The sequence below is a fragment of the Oncorhynchus keta genome, chromosome 34, assembly GCF_023373465.1.
Source record: "Oncorhynchus keta strain PuntledgeMale-10-30-2019 chromosome 34, Oket_V2, whole genome shotgun sequence".
Lineage (NCBI taxonomy): Eukaryota > Metazoa > Chordata > Actinopteri > Salmoniformes > Salmonidae > Oncorhynchus > Oncorhynchus keta.
The window spans coordinates 39,845,016-39,861,960 of NC_068454.1; the positions used below are offsets into that span (position 1 = coordinate 39,845,016).

A 16,945-nucleotide genomic window follows, 5' to 3' on the forward strand; every position below is an offset into this window, starting at 1 on the left:
GTAAGCACTAGATCTCCCGTGCTTACCCACAGCCCGGTTCAACCTGTGCCTGCACTCTGGAGGGTCCGGGCTCGAGTAGTTGTCCAGCCTGGGGAAGTGGTGCCAAGGTTGCGCACCAGAGCTCCAGTGCTCCCCACAGCCCGTTTTTTTCAGGCTCCTCCTAACACCAAGCCTCCTGAAAGTCTCCCCAGCCTGGTAGTTCCTGTGGCAGCCCCACGCACCAGGCTGTCTCTCAGTCTCCTCCTGCAGGTGCTCCCGCCTGTCCGGCGCCGCTGCCGGAGCGTCCCGCCTGTCCGGCGCCGCTGCCGGAGCCTCCCGCCTGTCCGGCGCCGCTACCTCCTGTAGCAGCTCCACGCACCAGGCTGTCTCTCTGTTTCCTCTCTGCAGGTGCTCCCGCCTGTCCGGCGCCGCTGCCGGAGCGTCCCGCCTGTCCGGCGCCGCTGCCGGAGCCTCCCGCCTGTCCGGCGCCGCTGCCGGAGCGTCCCGCCTGTCCGGCGCCACTGCCGGAGCGTCCCGCCTGTCCGGCGCCGCTGCCGGAGCCTCCCGCCTGTCCGGGCGCCACTGCCGGAGCGCCCCGCCTGTCCGGCGCCGCTGCCGGAGCCTCCCGCCTGTCCGGCGCCGCTGCCGGAGCTCCCGCCTGTCCGGCGCGCTGCCGGAGCGTCCCGCCTGTCCGGCGCCACTGCCGGAGCCTCCCGCCTGTCCGGCGCCGCTGCCGGAGCGTCCCGCCTGTCCGGCGCCGCTGCCGGAGCCCCTCAGCCCAGAGGCGCCAGAGCCCCTCAGCCCAGAGGCGCCAGAGCCCTCAGCCCAGAGGCGCCAGAGCCCCTCAGCCCAGAGGCGCCAGAGCCCTCAGCCCAGAGGCGCCAGAGCCCCTCAGCCCAGAGGCGCCAGAGCCCTCAGCCCAGAGGCGCCAGAGCCCCTGCCCCTCTGTCCAGTGGGGTCATTGAGAGGGGTTGCCATGGTGAGAAAGCCACGGAGGCGGAAAATGAGGCGGACAAAAACAATGGTGAAGTGGGGTCCGCGTCCCGCGCCAGAACCGCCATCGCGGACAGACGCCCACCCAGACCTCCCCTATAGGTCAAGGTTTTGCGGCCGGAGTCCGCACCTTTGGGGGTACTGTCACGTTCTGACCTTTATTTTCTGTGTTTTTGTATTTAGTTAGTATGGTCAGGGCGTGAGTTGGGTGGGCAGTCTATGTTTGTTTGTCTAGGTTTTGGGAATTTCTATGTTTGCCTAGTATGGTTCTCAATCAGAGGCAGGTGTCATTAGTTGTCTCTGATTGAGAATCATACTTAGGTGGCCTGGGTTTCACTGTGTGTTTGTGGGTGATTGTTTCCTGTCTCTGTGTGTGCACCAGATAGGACTGTAATTTGAGTTTCACATTTCTTGTTTTGTTAGTTTGTTCATGTGTACCTGAAAGCATTAAAAAGTACCATGGAAAATTACCACGCCGCGTATTGGTCCTCTGATCCGTTTCGCCGCCTCCTCTTCGGAAGAAGAGGAGGAAACTCGTTACATTGAGAAAGAAGCAGAAGTAATAAAGTGGTACATTCTTGTCACAGTTTACTTTTTGCGTAAGCCTCTCAATTAAATGTGGTTTACATCAATTGGATTTTGGTCTGAAGAGCAAAACTACCGCCTGCTGTGGGAGCTCTTTGAAGGAAAGGTCGGTGGCCATGTTCCTCAGTCTCTGGCTGGATGCTATGCCAGATCTGATGACAGGAACATCAATGAAGTGCATTCCAATTGCTTGGGAATCTGTAAATGTGCAAGGCGTTATCATCAACTGAGCCATGGTATAGATAGATGGTCCATGCAATTGAACATATCAGTGGGAGTAAGACATGTTAAGTCCTCCAAGTCTTGCTCCACATGAGCAAGATGTGACTTAGCCTATCAAAAAGGATAACGTCATAATTATATAACACATTTACTTCGAATTACAATGGCATGATAACATACTATAGCAGTGTTGGGGTCAACTCCAACTCCTTTAATTCAGAAAGTAAACCGAATTCCAATTCCAAAATGTCCTAATTGAAAAGCATTGAAGTGAATTGGAATTTCAGTGTACTTCCTGAATTGACTGGAATTTAAATGGAATTGCCCCCAACCCTGCTATGTAGTACAGTAAAATATAACAAATATAAAACATGTACACTGTATAGGTAGGCCTAGTGAAGTAAGATTGCCCCACAACTGCTGACAAAGACGAGTCAGCAAATTGGGTACGTGTAGGGCTAGGTTCACCACCTGTAGCCTACATTATTGATGAATGAAAAAGCTCAGTTTGCTGTGGATACTGTCTCCGCTTTTCAGACTAGTGGTTAGCGCAGCCAGGGCAGTGTGCTTGGGCCCACTCTGTACTGACTCTTACTGACTCTCTGACTAGCTGGCCGGTGTGTTGGCGTGTGGCCGAGCTCGTAGGGCTCCTGCCAACTGGTAGCCGGCATTGGAGTCAGTGGTGAGGAGTAGCTGAGGCAGTTTAGCCTAGCCGCCCCAGAGAGTACAAGGCAAGGACATGCTAGTGTGATTAACACTGGCCAAAACAGACAGCTCTGTTTGGCAGCTGGCTGTCTCCTCCAGCTCAGCAGATAGAGCTATATCTAGAGCTGGGAGCCGCAAGAGGGATGTGAGTCCAGCTCACACAGCCTGAGCCTTCACAGTCAGTTACCCTTGGCTCTGGGCTCTGATCACTACATTAAGAGAGAGGGAACTGGTGGAATGTGAAAGTAGTACTCCCCAGACAGAACAGTTGGAAGGTAAAGGTAAAACTTGACTCTAGAAAGTAAGCGGTCTCTGCGCTGGGAAGTAAGACATCAGAGGAATAGAGCTTGAGGGTCCTGCTGTGAGGAACGAAACGCTGAAGGGATGTAGGTATGTAGCTGTAGCGCTCCCCAAAGACAGAGTGCTAAATCTCAGAGGGAAGACAGTACACTGAAACATTAGACTCTCTTCATGTGGTTCTAGTCTGCCAGAGGGACAAGATATGGCCTGCAGTTCAGCTTCGCTCCATCTCCAACTCATAAAATACATAACACCTTCAATGCATCAGAGTTAGGACTTTCAAATATATGGGCCACTACATATCTTTAGACGTAGTTGAAAGCCTCTTTCCAATAATTAATGACAGACGAAAGGCATGTAAGCCTATTTTACAGGTTGTCACACAGATAGGAATACTCTAACTCTGAAAATGTCTGAAGGACAAATTGATTTGGCAGTAGAAGCTAAAGTGAAATGTCAATGTCATGTTTCAATGTGATATTACGAAGTGAAATATCTCCCATGCTGGCCATACCAATTTCCTAAGTGCTTCTTCAAGAGTTCTCCTTTAAAAACCCATATTGTGCCCTTATGGTTGCTGCTGTGCACCCTGCCAACTGCACCTCCTAGCTGTTAAGAGGCTAACAGGAGGAACCCTCCATAAAACCAGCGTATATCCTCAAAGAGAATACCAATTAATCCAGACAAGTTTAATTTTACAACTACATAATCCACTGAGCTCCCGGTGCCTTGAGCCACAAATCCATAAACGTCAGTGAGGCCTACTGGCAATGTGACCTTTTTAAATAAAGTGTTCACATCAAAGTCCAGAGGCCAAAGCTAACCAGTATCCCACTTCCGGAATGCCAGACCATAGAAAAAAGTGTACTTAGAAGGGATTAAAAAGGCCAGTTCCGTACAGCAAATTTGGATGAGGTGGAGTAGTGGTAGGAGTAAAGAAGGGGAAGGAGTGAATTAGCAAATGGTGTGTTTGTGGACCCTGGCAATGCGGGGCTCCTAGAGGCAGCCTAATGACTGCGCTCCGTCTGGTACGGGGGCCAAGTTTCCCTGACTCCTTTTAAGTTGCCTCCAGACCACAGCTACCATGTTATGAGGAACATATGCCCAGCAATCATGCAATTATACAATTATCAAGATTTTTCCTGACAATAATTTCCATGACATGTCTCTCTGTGGACTTTTGATATGCTTTTGTAAAGCATTTATTGCTGTCATTCTCTTTACAGGGAATGGGGGTTGACTTGAATTATTGCTGGTCTCTCTGTCATGTTTTCTCTAGAAATGCTCTACTGGTTAATGCTGTCTCAATGGTGACTGTTGTGACCCATCCATAACGAATACAAATAGATTTGATGAGTTAAATGAGGAATTGGGGGGGGTGCGCAAAACAATTCCAAACACAGCAGTAAGCAGTAAGCGTTATCCAATATCTGAAACAATTCCAAACACAGCAGTAAGCAATATTACATATCCAGTCATATCCAATTCCGATATAAAAGCTCATCTTTGTGCATAAGTCAGATATGAATGTGCCATGAGGAAACAATCACATTTTCACAAATTAAAAGGGAATTTTGACTCAACTGTATCGGACCAGATGGTAGATTTAAGCATTATTTCTCTGTCCAATACCATTTGGAAGCATAATACAATCTTTATTCACACCAGAACAGACGGTTCATTTAATATTTTATGTGCAATATGTTACAATCGATGCACGGAGAGCACTTGATATTCTGCAGTGGACCCGTTCTGATTAGTATGACCGTTTCCAGGACTACTATGTTACTAACCTTATTCCAGGCCCCCCTTAGCACTGACTTTACAAACAAATTGATATTTTCAGGGGAAATAAAGAAGTATCAAATACCTGGTTTCCCGTTTATTACGCAAATGTAACATTTATTTACAGAGTAATAATTGAATATCTAAAACCAAAGCCTTTTTGTTGCTTCCACTCTTTCATTCCAATGAATGGCCAATTCTTGATTTACAGATTGAAACAATTGGAATTGGAATTCCTCTGCTAGTCACTTAAAAATATGCTGATATATATATATACTGTAAATTACCATTTGTTCTTTCTATATCTACCTACTGCCGGAGGTCCTGCTGGCTTTAGTGAGTGACCCCATCTATAAGGACAACAGAGTGACTGAATGACCACCACTAATAATAATGACTGCCACCAAGAAATCAAAGGCTGAGGCAGCTCATCTGTCCTGACCTGAATAGAGGAGAGGAGTGGCTGACTTTTATTATCCAGCATGGGTAAGGGAGCGAGACCTGCTTTTGCTTGATGGATAGCGTCTAACTGGGGAAAGAGCTGGGGGAAATGGTGATGTAGCTTATTCCCGACATTTACATCCAACAGCTCAGCTACTGCAAGCAGTCCTGTGTGTGTTTGCCTCTGAATGTGACTAGCGTTGCAGATTTTGGGGAATATTCAGAGGTGGAAACTTTCCGTTGGAATAAACAGGACTATATGGGAATTAACAGGAATATATGGGAATTAGTGAAAATGTGTGCAAATTAATATTAACACCATTTAAATGTAGATGTTTTTTTCATTGGATATATTTACCATATCATATGGAGACAGAAATATAATAATTTTAACTTATCATAAGTAGACATAATTGCAAATGATTAAATCCTTCCAATATATATATGAATTTTTTTTTAAAGTTATGAATTTAACTTTATTTAAATTAGTTGACTCTTCACATGGGATGATTATACTGAACAACAAAAGAAAGGGAATATTGAATGATCTCTAATGATCAGTCACATCTCCAAAAAACATCTTCAACATACATCTGTAAAATGACAGTCTAGAAACTAAAGCTTTGGTTGTCTTTCTCTCAGGCTTCCATGTCTTCTCCCTGGACCTCCTCAATGTCCACCTCTTGAACATTAGACTCTGAGGCCTCATCTTCACTGTCACTTCCCAACCTTCTTGAGGATGGCTCGTTGTCAGGCTCAAAAAGCCTCAAATTTTCCCGGATGGCAACCAATTTTTCAACCCTGGTATTGGTCAGCCTGTTGCGTGCTTTGGTGTGTGTGTTCCCAAACAAGGACCAGTTGCGCTCTGAGGCGGCTGATGTTGGTGGGATTTGGAGGATGATGGAGGCAACAGGGGAAAGAGCCTCAGATCCAAGAAGTCCCTTCCACCAGGTGGCTGATGAGATATGTTGGCACGACTGCCATATTGCATATTCATCCCAAAGCCCTTACTTAGAAGTGTATTTCGCCAGACTGCCAGAACCTTGCCCTCATCCAGGCCAAGGTGACGACACACAGTAGTGATGACACCACAGGCCTTGTTGATCTCTGCACCAGACAGGATGCTCTTGCAAGCATACTTGGGGTCCAACATGTACTCTGTGGCGTGTATGGGCTTCAGGCAGAAGTATTCACGCTTTTTGATGTACTTCAGAACTGCAGTTTCCTCTGCTTGGAGCTACAGTGAAGTAGGCAGGGCAATAATGATTTATTCTCATACATCTGCAAGCAGAATCTGAACATCAGACAGGATGGCATTGTCTCTCTCAATCCATGCAATGGCTTCTGCTGTAGGTTTCAGTAGTTTCAGGCTGCTTACCACTCTCTCCTAAAATACATAATCCAGGAGGATCCTCTTGATAGGGCTGTCCATATCGGCAGACTGTGATATGGTCATTTCTTGGAGAGACTCCTTCCCCTCCAGGAGACTGTCAAACATGATGACAACACCACCCCAACAACACCACCCCAATGGGTGTTGCTCGGTAGCTTCAATGTAGTGCTCTTATTCTTCTCACTTTGCTTGGTAAGGTAGATTGCTGCTATAACTTGATGACGATTCACATACCTAATCATTTCCTTGGCTCTGTTGTAGATTGTATCCATTGTTTTCAGGCCATGATGACCTTGAGGAGCAGATTCAATGCATGAGCAGCACAGCCAATGGGTGTGATGTGAGGGTAGGACTCCTCCACTTTAGACCATGCAGCCTTCATGTTTGCAGCTTTGTCTGTCACCAGTGCAAATACCTTATGTGGTCCAAGGTCATTGATGACTGCCTTCAGCTCATCTGCAATGTAGAGACCGGTGTGTCTGTTGCCCCTTGTGTCTGTGCTCTTGTAGAATACTGGTTGAGGGGTGGAGATGATGTAGTTAATTATTCCTTGCCCATGAACATTCGACCACTCATCAGAATTGATTGCAATACAATATGCTTTCTCTATGATTTTCTTGACCTTCACTTGAACTCTGTTGAACTCTGCATCCAGAAAATTAGTAGATAAAGCATGTCTGGTTGGAGGGGTGTATGCTGGGTGAGGAACATTCAGAAATCTCTTCCAATACACATTGCCTGTGAGCATCAGATGTGAACCAGTTGCATACACAGTTCGAGCAAGACATTCATCAGCATTTCTCTTACTACGTTCCTCTATTGAGTCAAAAAAACTTCTGATTCCTGGAGGACCATGAGCTGTTGCTATCGATATGGTGTCTGATGAATCATTTACACCTCTAATAGAAGTAGAGGGACTTTTGTCAGAGGTTGCTTGTTGTGAGCGCTGAGGGAACTTTATGCACCTGGCCAAATGATTCTGCATCTTTGCTGCATTCTTCACATATGATTTGGCACAGTATTTGCAAATGTACACAGCTTTTCCTTCTACATTAGCTACAGTGAAATGTCTCCACATATCAGATAGTGCCTGTGACATTTTCCTGTAAAGATTAGTAAAAAATATATATAGTTAAGCAGTTAGATTAAACAAATCCTTTGTAAAGATAAACGTTTTAAAAAGAAACATGTATGGAAACAGGTGAATTAACACTCCTCAGTTAGCAGGCTCAATCAAGCTAAAACCTACATAGTAGCAAAAACTAACTAGCAGAAATCATTAACAAGTTAGAAATGATTTAAATACACTTTGCTGTAGGCTACTATTTACTAGTTAACAAAATATAATGTATGTCACATAAAATATATTAACCCCACCCAGTATTGTAATCAAATGTTACCAGAAAACATGTAGTCCTTGGCTCAGACAGTGTAGTAGTGTGGGCTCAATAGCATCTCATTAGTGCGCAAGATCTTGAGAATCAGCTGTACATATGATGGAAGAGTGCACTGCACATGTGATGGAAGAATGAGCTGTGCATTAGGAGGGTTGCAATTACTTTGAATTGGGGATAGTTAAACCAAAATATGCCACAAGACCAAGAATTGTCTTATGTGTATCCCCCCCCCAAAATATTCACTGTTATAAGCTAACTTTTTTGATGAATTTAAGCTAAATTCCCCAAATTCCCAGGCTTAACTTCCCATGGAAAATTTCCGAAACATTCCGGAAACTTAACGGAAAGTTTCCGACCCTTTGCAAACCTAGTGGTGACTGACTGGGCTGACACACAATGGGTGTCTGGTAATCAGAGATTGATTCATAACATGTTAGACAGGTTTTAACATCTTTACTGAAAACATTACATTGGCTTTCAACATCGCTATTCAAGATTGCAAACTAGAACTAGAACTAGGACAGTATCATAGTAACCCTTGCGGGAGACTACTGTATCGCCGACTACTGTGATTCATTGCCTCTACAGCAGAGATCATCAACTAGATTCAAACGTGGGATGATTTTTTCTTGAGCAGATAGTCAGGGGACCGAAACATAATTACAAATAATTTGTAGACTGCAAAACAGATATAACATTTGACTAAAACATCATAATTTCAAACCTTGCGTACATTTGTATACTATCACATATCTGTCTACTATGCATGGGAATACTTTGAAACAGATTTCCAAAATGAAAATCAATTGGAGCTGATTAGCTGGTGTTTATATAGTATTTTATGTCCAACAATAAAATGTCATAAAAATAATAATAATATTATATTCTTTGCTTAAAAATCACACATGGGCCACCCTGCCGTACAGTATTAATCAAATCAAATTTTATTTGTCACATACACTTGGTTAGCAGATGTTAATGCGAGTGTAGCGAAATGCTTGTGCTTCTAGTTCCGACAATGCAGTAATAACCAACAAGTAATCTAACTAACAATTCCAAAACTACTGTCTTATACACACAAGTGTAGGGGGAAAAAGAATATATACATAAAGATATATGAATGAGTGATGGTACAGAGCGGCATAGGCAAGATACAGTAGATGGTATCGTATATACATACATATGTAATATAGTATATACATATGAGATGAGTATGTAAACAAAGTGGCATAGTTAAAGTGGCTAGTGATACATGTATTACATAAAGATGCAGTAGATGATATAGAGTACAGTATATACGTATACATATGATATGAATAATGTAGGATATGTAAACATTATAGTAGGTAGCATTGTTTAAAGTGGCTAGTGATATATTTTACATCATTTCCCATCAATTCCCATTATTAAAGTGGCTGGAGTAGAGTCAGTGTGTGAGTGCTACGGGGCGGTAGTCGTTTAGCTCAGTTACCTTAGCTTTCTTGGGTACAGGAACAATGGTGGCCCTCTTGAAGCATGTGGGAACAGCAGACTGGGATATGAATTGATTGAATAAGTCCGTAAACACACCAGCCAGCTGGTCTGCGCATGCTCTGAGGCCGCGGCTGGGGATGCCGTCTGGGCCTGCAGCCTTGCGAGGGTTAACACGTTTAAATGTTTTACTCACCTCGGCTGCAGTGAAGGAGAGGCCGCATGTTTTGGTTGCAGGCCGTGTCAGTGGCACTGTATTGTCCTCAAAGCGGGCAAAAAAGTTATTTAGTCTGCCTGGGAGCAAGACATCCTGGTCCGTGACGGGGCTGGTTTTCTTTTTGTAATCCGTGATTGACTGTAGTCCCTGCCACATACCTCTTGTGTCTGAGCCGTTGAATTGAGATTCTACTTTGTCTCTATACTGACGCTTAGCTTGTTTGATTGCCTTGCGGAGGGAATAGCTACACTGTTTGTATTCAGTCATGTTTCCGGTCACCTTGCCCTGATTAAAAGCAGTGGTTCGCGCTTTCAGTTTCATGCGAATGCTGCCATCAATCCACGGTTTCTGGTTTGGGAATGTTTTAATCGTTGCTATGGGAACGACATCTTCAACGCACGTTCTAATGAACTCGCACACCGAATCAGCGTATTCGTCAATGTTGTTGTCTGACGCAATACGAAACATATCCCAGTCCACGTGATGGAAGCAGTCTTGGAGTGTGGAATCAGATTGGTCGGACCAGCGTTGGACAGACCTCAGCGTGGGAGCTTCTTGTTTTAGTTTCTGTCTGTAGGCAGGGATCAACAAAATGGAGTCGTGGTCAGCTTTTCCGAAAGGAGGGCGGGGCAGGGCCTTATATGCGTCGCGGAAGTTAGAATAGCAATAATCCAAGGTTTTGCCAGCCCTGGTTGCGCAATCGATATGCTGATACAATTTAGGGAGTCTTGTTTTCAGATTAGCCCTGTTAAAATCCCCAGCTACAATGAATGCAGCCTCAGGATGTGTGGATTCCAGTTTGCAAAGAGTCAAATAAAGTTCGTTCAGAGCCATCGATGTGTCTGCTTGGGGGGAAATATATACGGCTGTGATTATAATCAAAGAGAATTCCCTTGGTAGATATGCGGTCGACATTTGATTGTGAGGAATTCTAAATCAGGCGAACAGAAGGACTTGAGTTCCTGTATATTGTTGTGGCCACACCACGTCTCGTTAGCCATAAGGCATACGCCCCCGCCCCTCTTCTTACCAGAAAGATGTTTGTTTCTGTCGGCGCGATGCGTGGAGAAACCAGCTCGCTGCACCGACTCCGATAACGTCTCTCCAGTGAGCCATTTTTCCGTGAAGCAAAGAACGTTACAGTCTCTGATGTCCCTCTGGAATGCTACCCTTGCTCGGAGTCTGACCAGAAGACCACTTCGTTTCCCTCTTTTACGAAGTAGTTTTTTTGGGTTGCCGGCTGGGATCCATTCCGTTGTCCTGGGTGAAAGGCAGAACGCAGGATCCACTTCGCGAAAGTCATATTCTTGGTTGTACTGATGGTGAGTTGACGCTGCTCTTATATTCAGTAGTTCTTCTCGACTGTATGTAATGAAACCTAAGATGACCTGGGGTACTAATGTAAGAAATAACACGTAAAAAAAAAAAAGAAACTGCATAGTTTCCTAGGAACGCGAAGCGAGGTGGCCATCTCTGTCGGCGCCGGAAGTAGGAAGAATAAGGTCCCAATTCAACGGATATGTGTTCAGAGTAAGGGCCTGCAGTTACATTCCTCATACAGTCCTGAACTGTGGCTCTTACTGTCATATGGGGTGTCCCAAATTCCCTATATAGTGCATTACTTTAGACCAGGGCCCCTACATAGGGAATAGGGTACCATTTGGGACGCATACTGAGAGAGGGTGTGGGAGAGATGTGAGAGGTGTAACCTGACACAGAAGGAAGATAGCCAGTGTCTATTTGTATTCACAGTTTGTCGACTGTTATATTAACAGAGGCAAGCCGCAGCCTGATCTCAAGGAGATCCCGTAAAAAGAAGAGCAAATTGAGCAAACAGCCCCTGGACAAGGCAAACATGAGCAGAAGATACTTAACTACTGTACTGCTATATAGTACCTATTATGCTACTTAGCTACAACTGTTCCTTCCTATAGTAGGAGAGTCTAGACCAGACAAACATAGCCATAACATAGTATTAGCATATGTCATGTTTATAAAAAGATAGATCCTGGTCTATGTTTGCTAGAGGTGAGTCAGAAATGAATTAGCACTGCTGAGTGACTCACACCAAAGAATGGATTCCCTGTTACAATGGAAAATGGTTAATAATCCAAAAGGTTACATGGGCGAGCCAGAACAACACCTGCATCCTGATGGGGATGTCAAAGTGACAATAACAGTGGTGTCAAATATTATACCAGTTCAAAATCCTCCAGCGTTGTTCTCACTGCAATGATAAGGCTTAATTGTTCATTATCCTAGCCCCCTTTCGAGTCCAACATTTTACATGTTGAAACAGAGACTGTGGTATTGGTTACCTACAGCCAATAAAGACTGTTTATAAACACTGAAAACATGGAGCCATGGTGCTTATACATGTGTGTGTGTGTGTGTGTGTGTGTGTGTGTGTGTGTGTGTGTGTGTGTGTGTGTGTGTGTGTGTGTGTGTGTGTGTGTGTGTGTGTGTGTGTGTGTGTGTGTGTGTGTGTGTGTGTGTGTGTGTGTGTGTGTGTGTGTGTGTGTGTGTGTGTGTGTGTGTGTGTGTGTGGTGTGTGTGTGTATACGCACTACGCCTATACCCTGAGCCTTAAGCAAATGACTCAAAGGCAAATGGTCAATGACAGTGACAGTGACAGTGACACCAGTTTATGACCATATATAGTGTATGTTCGAACTGCTTGCTCTCAATGTTGGCTCAGATGGTGAAATGTTTATGAACAGCAATGCAATTAGCCATATTTCTTGTGCTTTCTTCTCAACTCTATGTGCATATTTCTACCTCTTAACTTAAGATGTAAAATTACTATGTAGGCCTATTATGACAAACCCTTTGATATTGCCATTGAACTTCCAATAATATCCTTTGTCATTCTGAATAAAAAGTAGGTCTAAACAATTCATAGATGGCCATAAAACCAGACAAATAATGGAGATAGGTTGAGACAGGTATATGTGTGAAATAAGCTATCCTAAGGGAAACATGTTGCTGCACAATGATCAAAGTGACCATGTCGTGGTTGCAGCAGTTCAGTCATAACTCAACATACTTGGTTCCTTCTTGCTCCCCTTCCCTCCGTCTCTGTTCTTCTTCAGCACTGCCTTGAACATGGTCTGATTCTTGGAATACTCTCACTCTCCCCCTGCAAAAACAAAACATTTTGACACTCAAGAGAGAGCAGAACAGGCAGAGAGTGAGTGAGCGAGTCTACAGAAACTTTACACGCTGATGATAACGCATCCTGCATTTCATACACTCTTCTCCTGACACTCCTCTGAGATTTTTCCCACAGCGCTCCCAATTCGGCAGGTCATCTCTAGAGGGCTGACCACGGAAAGAATGATCTAATAATTAAACAGAACGGGCAAGGTCTGCTATCTTGTTATGCAGGAAAATAGTTTGTCAGATTCTCCACATTCCACATGTAAATTGATGCTGCTGAACTTGGGCCTTTAAGCTCACTTTTCACGAAATTCTAACATTTGGATATATTCACTGAATCTTTAGAATCTGAGTCAAGAGGCATGTATAGTGCATTTGGAAAGTATTCAGACCCCTTCACTTTTTACACATTTTGTTACATTACAGCCTTATTCTAAAATTAATACAAATTTTAAAAAAGATCATCAATCTACACACAATACCCCATAATGACAAAGCAAAAACAGGTTTTTAAATTTTTTGCAAAATAAAAAAAAATTGAAATAGAAATATAACATTTACATAAGTATTCAGACCCTTTACTCAGTACATTTTGAAGCACCTTTGGCAGCAAATACAGCCTCGATTCTTCTTGGGTATGACGCTACAAGCTTGGCACACCTGTATTTGGAGAGTTTCTCCCATTCTTCTCTGTAGATCCTCTCAAGCTCTGTCAGGTTGGATGGGGAGCGTCACAGCACAGCTATTTTTAAATATTTCCAGGGATGTTTGGTCAGGTTCAAGCCCGAGCTTGGGCTGGGCCAATCAAGGACATTCACAGACTTGTCCCGAAGCCACACCTGCGTTGTCTTGGCTGTATGCTTGGGGTTGCTTTTCTGTTGGGAGGTGAACCTTCACCCCAGTCTGAGGTCTTGAGCGCTCCGGAGCAGGTTTCCATCAAGGATCTCTCTTTACTTTGCTCCGTTCATCTTTCCTCGATCCTGACTAGTCTCCCATTCCCTGCCGCTGAAAAACGTCCCCACAGCATGATGCTGCCACCACCATGCTTCACAGTAGGGATGGTGCCAGGTTTCCTCCAGACTTAACGCTTGGCATGCAGGCCAAAAAGTTAAATCTTGGTTTCATCAGACCAGAGAATCTTGTTTCTCATGGTCTGAGAGTCCTTTAACTTAAGTGCCTTTTGGCAAACTCCAAGCGGGCTATCATGTGCCTTTTACTGTGGTGGCTTCCGTCTGGCAACTCTACCATAAAGGTCTGATTGGTGGAGTTCTGCAGTGATGGTTGTCCTTCTGGAAGGTTTCCCATCTTCACAGATGATCTCTGGAGCTCTGTCAGAGTGACCATTGGGTTCTTGATTACCGCCCTGACCAAGGCCCTTCTTCCACGATTGCTCAGTTTTGCCGGGTGGCCAGCTCTAGGAAGGGTCTTGGTGGTTCCAAACTTCTTCCATTCAAGAATTATGGAGCCCACTGTGTTCTTGGGGACCTTCAATGCTGCAGAAATGTTTTGGTAACCTTATCCAGATCTGTGCCTCGACACAATCCTGTCTTGGAGCTCTACAGACAATTCCTTCAACCTCATGACTTGGTTTTTGCTCTGACATGCACTGTCAATTGTTGGACCTTATATAGACAGGTGCTTTTCCAAATCTTACCACAGGTGCACTCCAATCAAGTTGGAGAAACATCTCAAAGATGATTAATAGAAACAGGATGCACCGGAGCTCATTATTGAGTCTCATAGCAAAGGGTCTGAATACGTATGTAAATAAGGTATTTATGTTTATATTTTTTATAGATTTGCAAACATTTCTATAAACCTGTTTTCACTTTGTCTGTGTGGGATATTATGTGTACATTGATGAAAAAAGGGAAGGGGTCTGAATAATTTCAGAATACAGTGCATGCTGGTAACTTGAAGTAATATAGCTAGATAAAAAGACCTTGGTGAATTGCATTTTGTTGTGATTTATGTTCTGCGATTCAAACATCTATTACTTTAAAAAACAGGAGTGTTACTGTTCTGGTTGGCCATGTTCTCGCATTCACAGTGCAATGCAGCCCCACATTAGAGCCCAAACTATTAACAACCCTGACTTTGTCAACACCTCATATATTGTTTTTCTTCACTCTTCACTTCCTAATAGCTGAATACATGGTGCTGAATTTGGCACTCTACTTATAGAACCAGCACATTATTCACCATGGAGATGGAGAGCGGAGGCCCTGCCAAAAATGGCCGTCTTTTTGCACACAGGCTGCAAGAAGCCAGAATGTGGGCCATCAGTAAGCTAGCCTGGGGCCCAGGGGCTCCACATAGATCTCCACTGGCTCCTGGGGATGTGGAGGAAAAAACAATTGTTTTACATTAGCAGGGAGGCCTTCCCGAGACACATCAATCCAAGCCCTCAGTTGAGACGATGTGCACTAGCCCTCTTTTGACAGACTAATGGGGATGAATGATGAAAGATGAGGGGGCAAGACAGTTACCTTGCTGGATCTGTACCACACAGCTTCTTCAAAACAGGCATAGCAGCTTTTTCACTCAATATTTTTCTAAGGCACAATGAGACTGCAAAATCCATCTGAAATCATATTGGGTGGGAATATACTGGGACTAGCCTAAATCTGTCTAGACAAACAAACTGTACAACGTCAGAACACTAAAACAAAAGACAGAGGATCAGTGAGGCCAAGAAAAGCACACACAACACTCACCTTCAAAATACACATTCATGACTAGCCTATTCATTGAATTATAATGAAGGTCCATCACCTTCAGTATGACTACATCAAGAGAGTAGCCTATTAAAACATGTAACAGTCTAAACCCTGTCAAAGACTGGACAGGGGTTCAACTAAACTATATGGAATTGTATTAAGAAGGTCATACCAAGGATCATTTTACTATTTCATTCAGAATTTTAAGACCCCTTGAAATACAATCCCCAAAAAATGTGGGGACTTTCGGGCTCCCGATAGGCACGGCATATCAGTGCTGGAGGCGTCACTACAGACACCCTGGTTTGATTCCAGGCTGTATCGCAACTGGCCGTGATTGGGAGTTCCATAGGGCGACGCACAATTGACCCAGCGTCGTCCGGGTTTGGCCGGTGTAGGCCGTCTTTGTAATTAAGAATTTGTTCTCAACAGATTAAAAAATATTTGTCGACAAAGAGTCATCTGTTCTTTCGACCAATCGATTGGTTGAAATTTTAAAATGCATATTTCTTTCGAATTGCTGCAAAGAAACCACTACTAAAGGACACCAATAATAAGAAGAGACTTGCTTGGGCCAAGAAACACGAACAATGGACATTAGTCCGGTGGAAATTTGTCCTTTGGTCTGGAGTACAAATCGGAGATTATTTGTTCCAACCTCTGTGTCTTTGTGAGACGCGGTGTGGGTGAACGGATGATCTCCGCATGTGTATTTTCCACCATAAAGCAGGGAGGAGGAGGTGTTATGGTGTGGGGGTGCTTTGCTGTTGACACTGTCTGTGATTCATTTAGAATTCAAGGCACACTTAACCAACATGGCTACCACATCATTCTGCAGCGATACACCATCCCGCAGCGATACACCATCCTGTCTGGTTTGGGCTTAGTTTGTTTTTCAACAGGACAATGACCGGACGACACTACAGTGGTAGGCTTGATTAACCGAGCAACCGCGCGCACACAAGCCTAAGATCAACATGCGCAATGCCAAGCGTTGGCTGGAGTGTTGTAAAACTTGTCGCTATTGGCCTCTGCAGCAGTGGAAACGCATTCTCCGGAGTGATAGGTACATGCAGATATGGTTGGTCGAGATCGGTGTGGAAGAACTTGACTGGCCTGCACAAAGCCCTGACCTCAACCCCATCAAACACCTTGGGGATGAATTGGAATGCAGACTGCGAGTCATGCCTAATCGCACAACATCAGTGCCCAAACTCACTAACGCTCTTGCGGCTGAATGGAAGCAAGTCCCCACAGCAATGTTTCAACATCTAGTGGAAAGCCTTCACAGAAGAGTGGAGGCTGTTATAGCAGCAAAGGGGGCGACCAATTTCAAATGAATACCCATGATTTTGTAATTAGATGTTTGACGAGCAGGTGTCCACATACTTTTGGTGATTTAGTGTATGTGTATAGATACAGTGCATTCAGAAAGTATCAGGCCCCATTCCTTTTTTCAATGTTTTTTTACGTTACAGCCTTTTTCTAAAATGGATGAAATATATATTTTTCTTCATTAATATACACACAATACCCCATAATGACAAAACAAAAACAGGTTAAGCACTGTTAACACATG

At 44.3% G+C, this 16,945-nt stretch overlaps 1 protein-coding gene across 7 annotated transcripts in view; it reads right to left on the minus strand.

The window, feature by feature from the left end:
* LOC118367119 (protein TANC1-like) overlaps window positions 1-16,945 on the minus strand; it is a 266,705-nt gene that overhangs the window by 209,366 nt on the left and 40,394 nt on the right. For all 7 annotated transcript variants that reach the window (XM_052493856.1, XM_035750185.2, XM_035750184.2 and 4 more), the window contains one exon: window positions 12,534-12,626. In XM_052493856.1, the coding sequence (XP_052349816.1) occupies window positions 12,534-12,594 (61 nt within the window). In that variant the 5' untranslated portion in view covers window positions 12,595-12,626. The remainder of the gene's footprint in view (window positions 1-12,533; window positions 12,627-16,945) is intronic.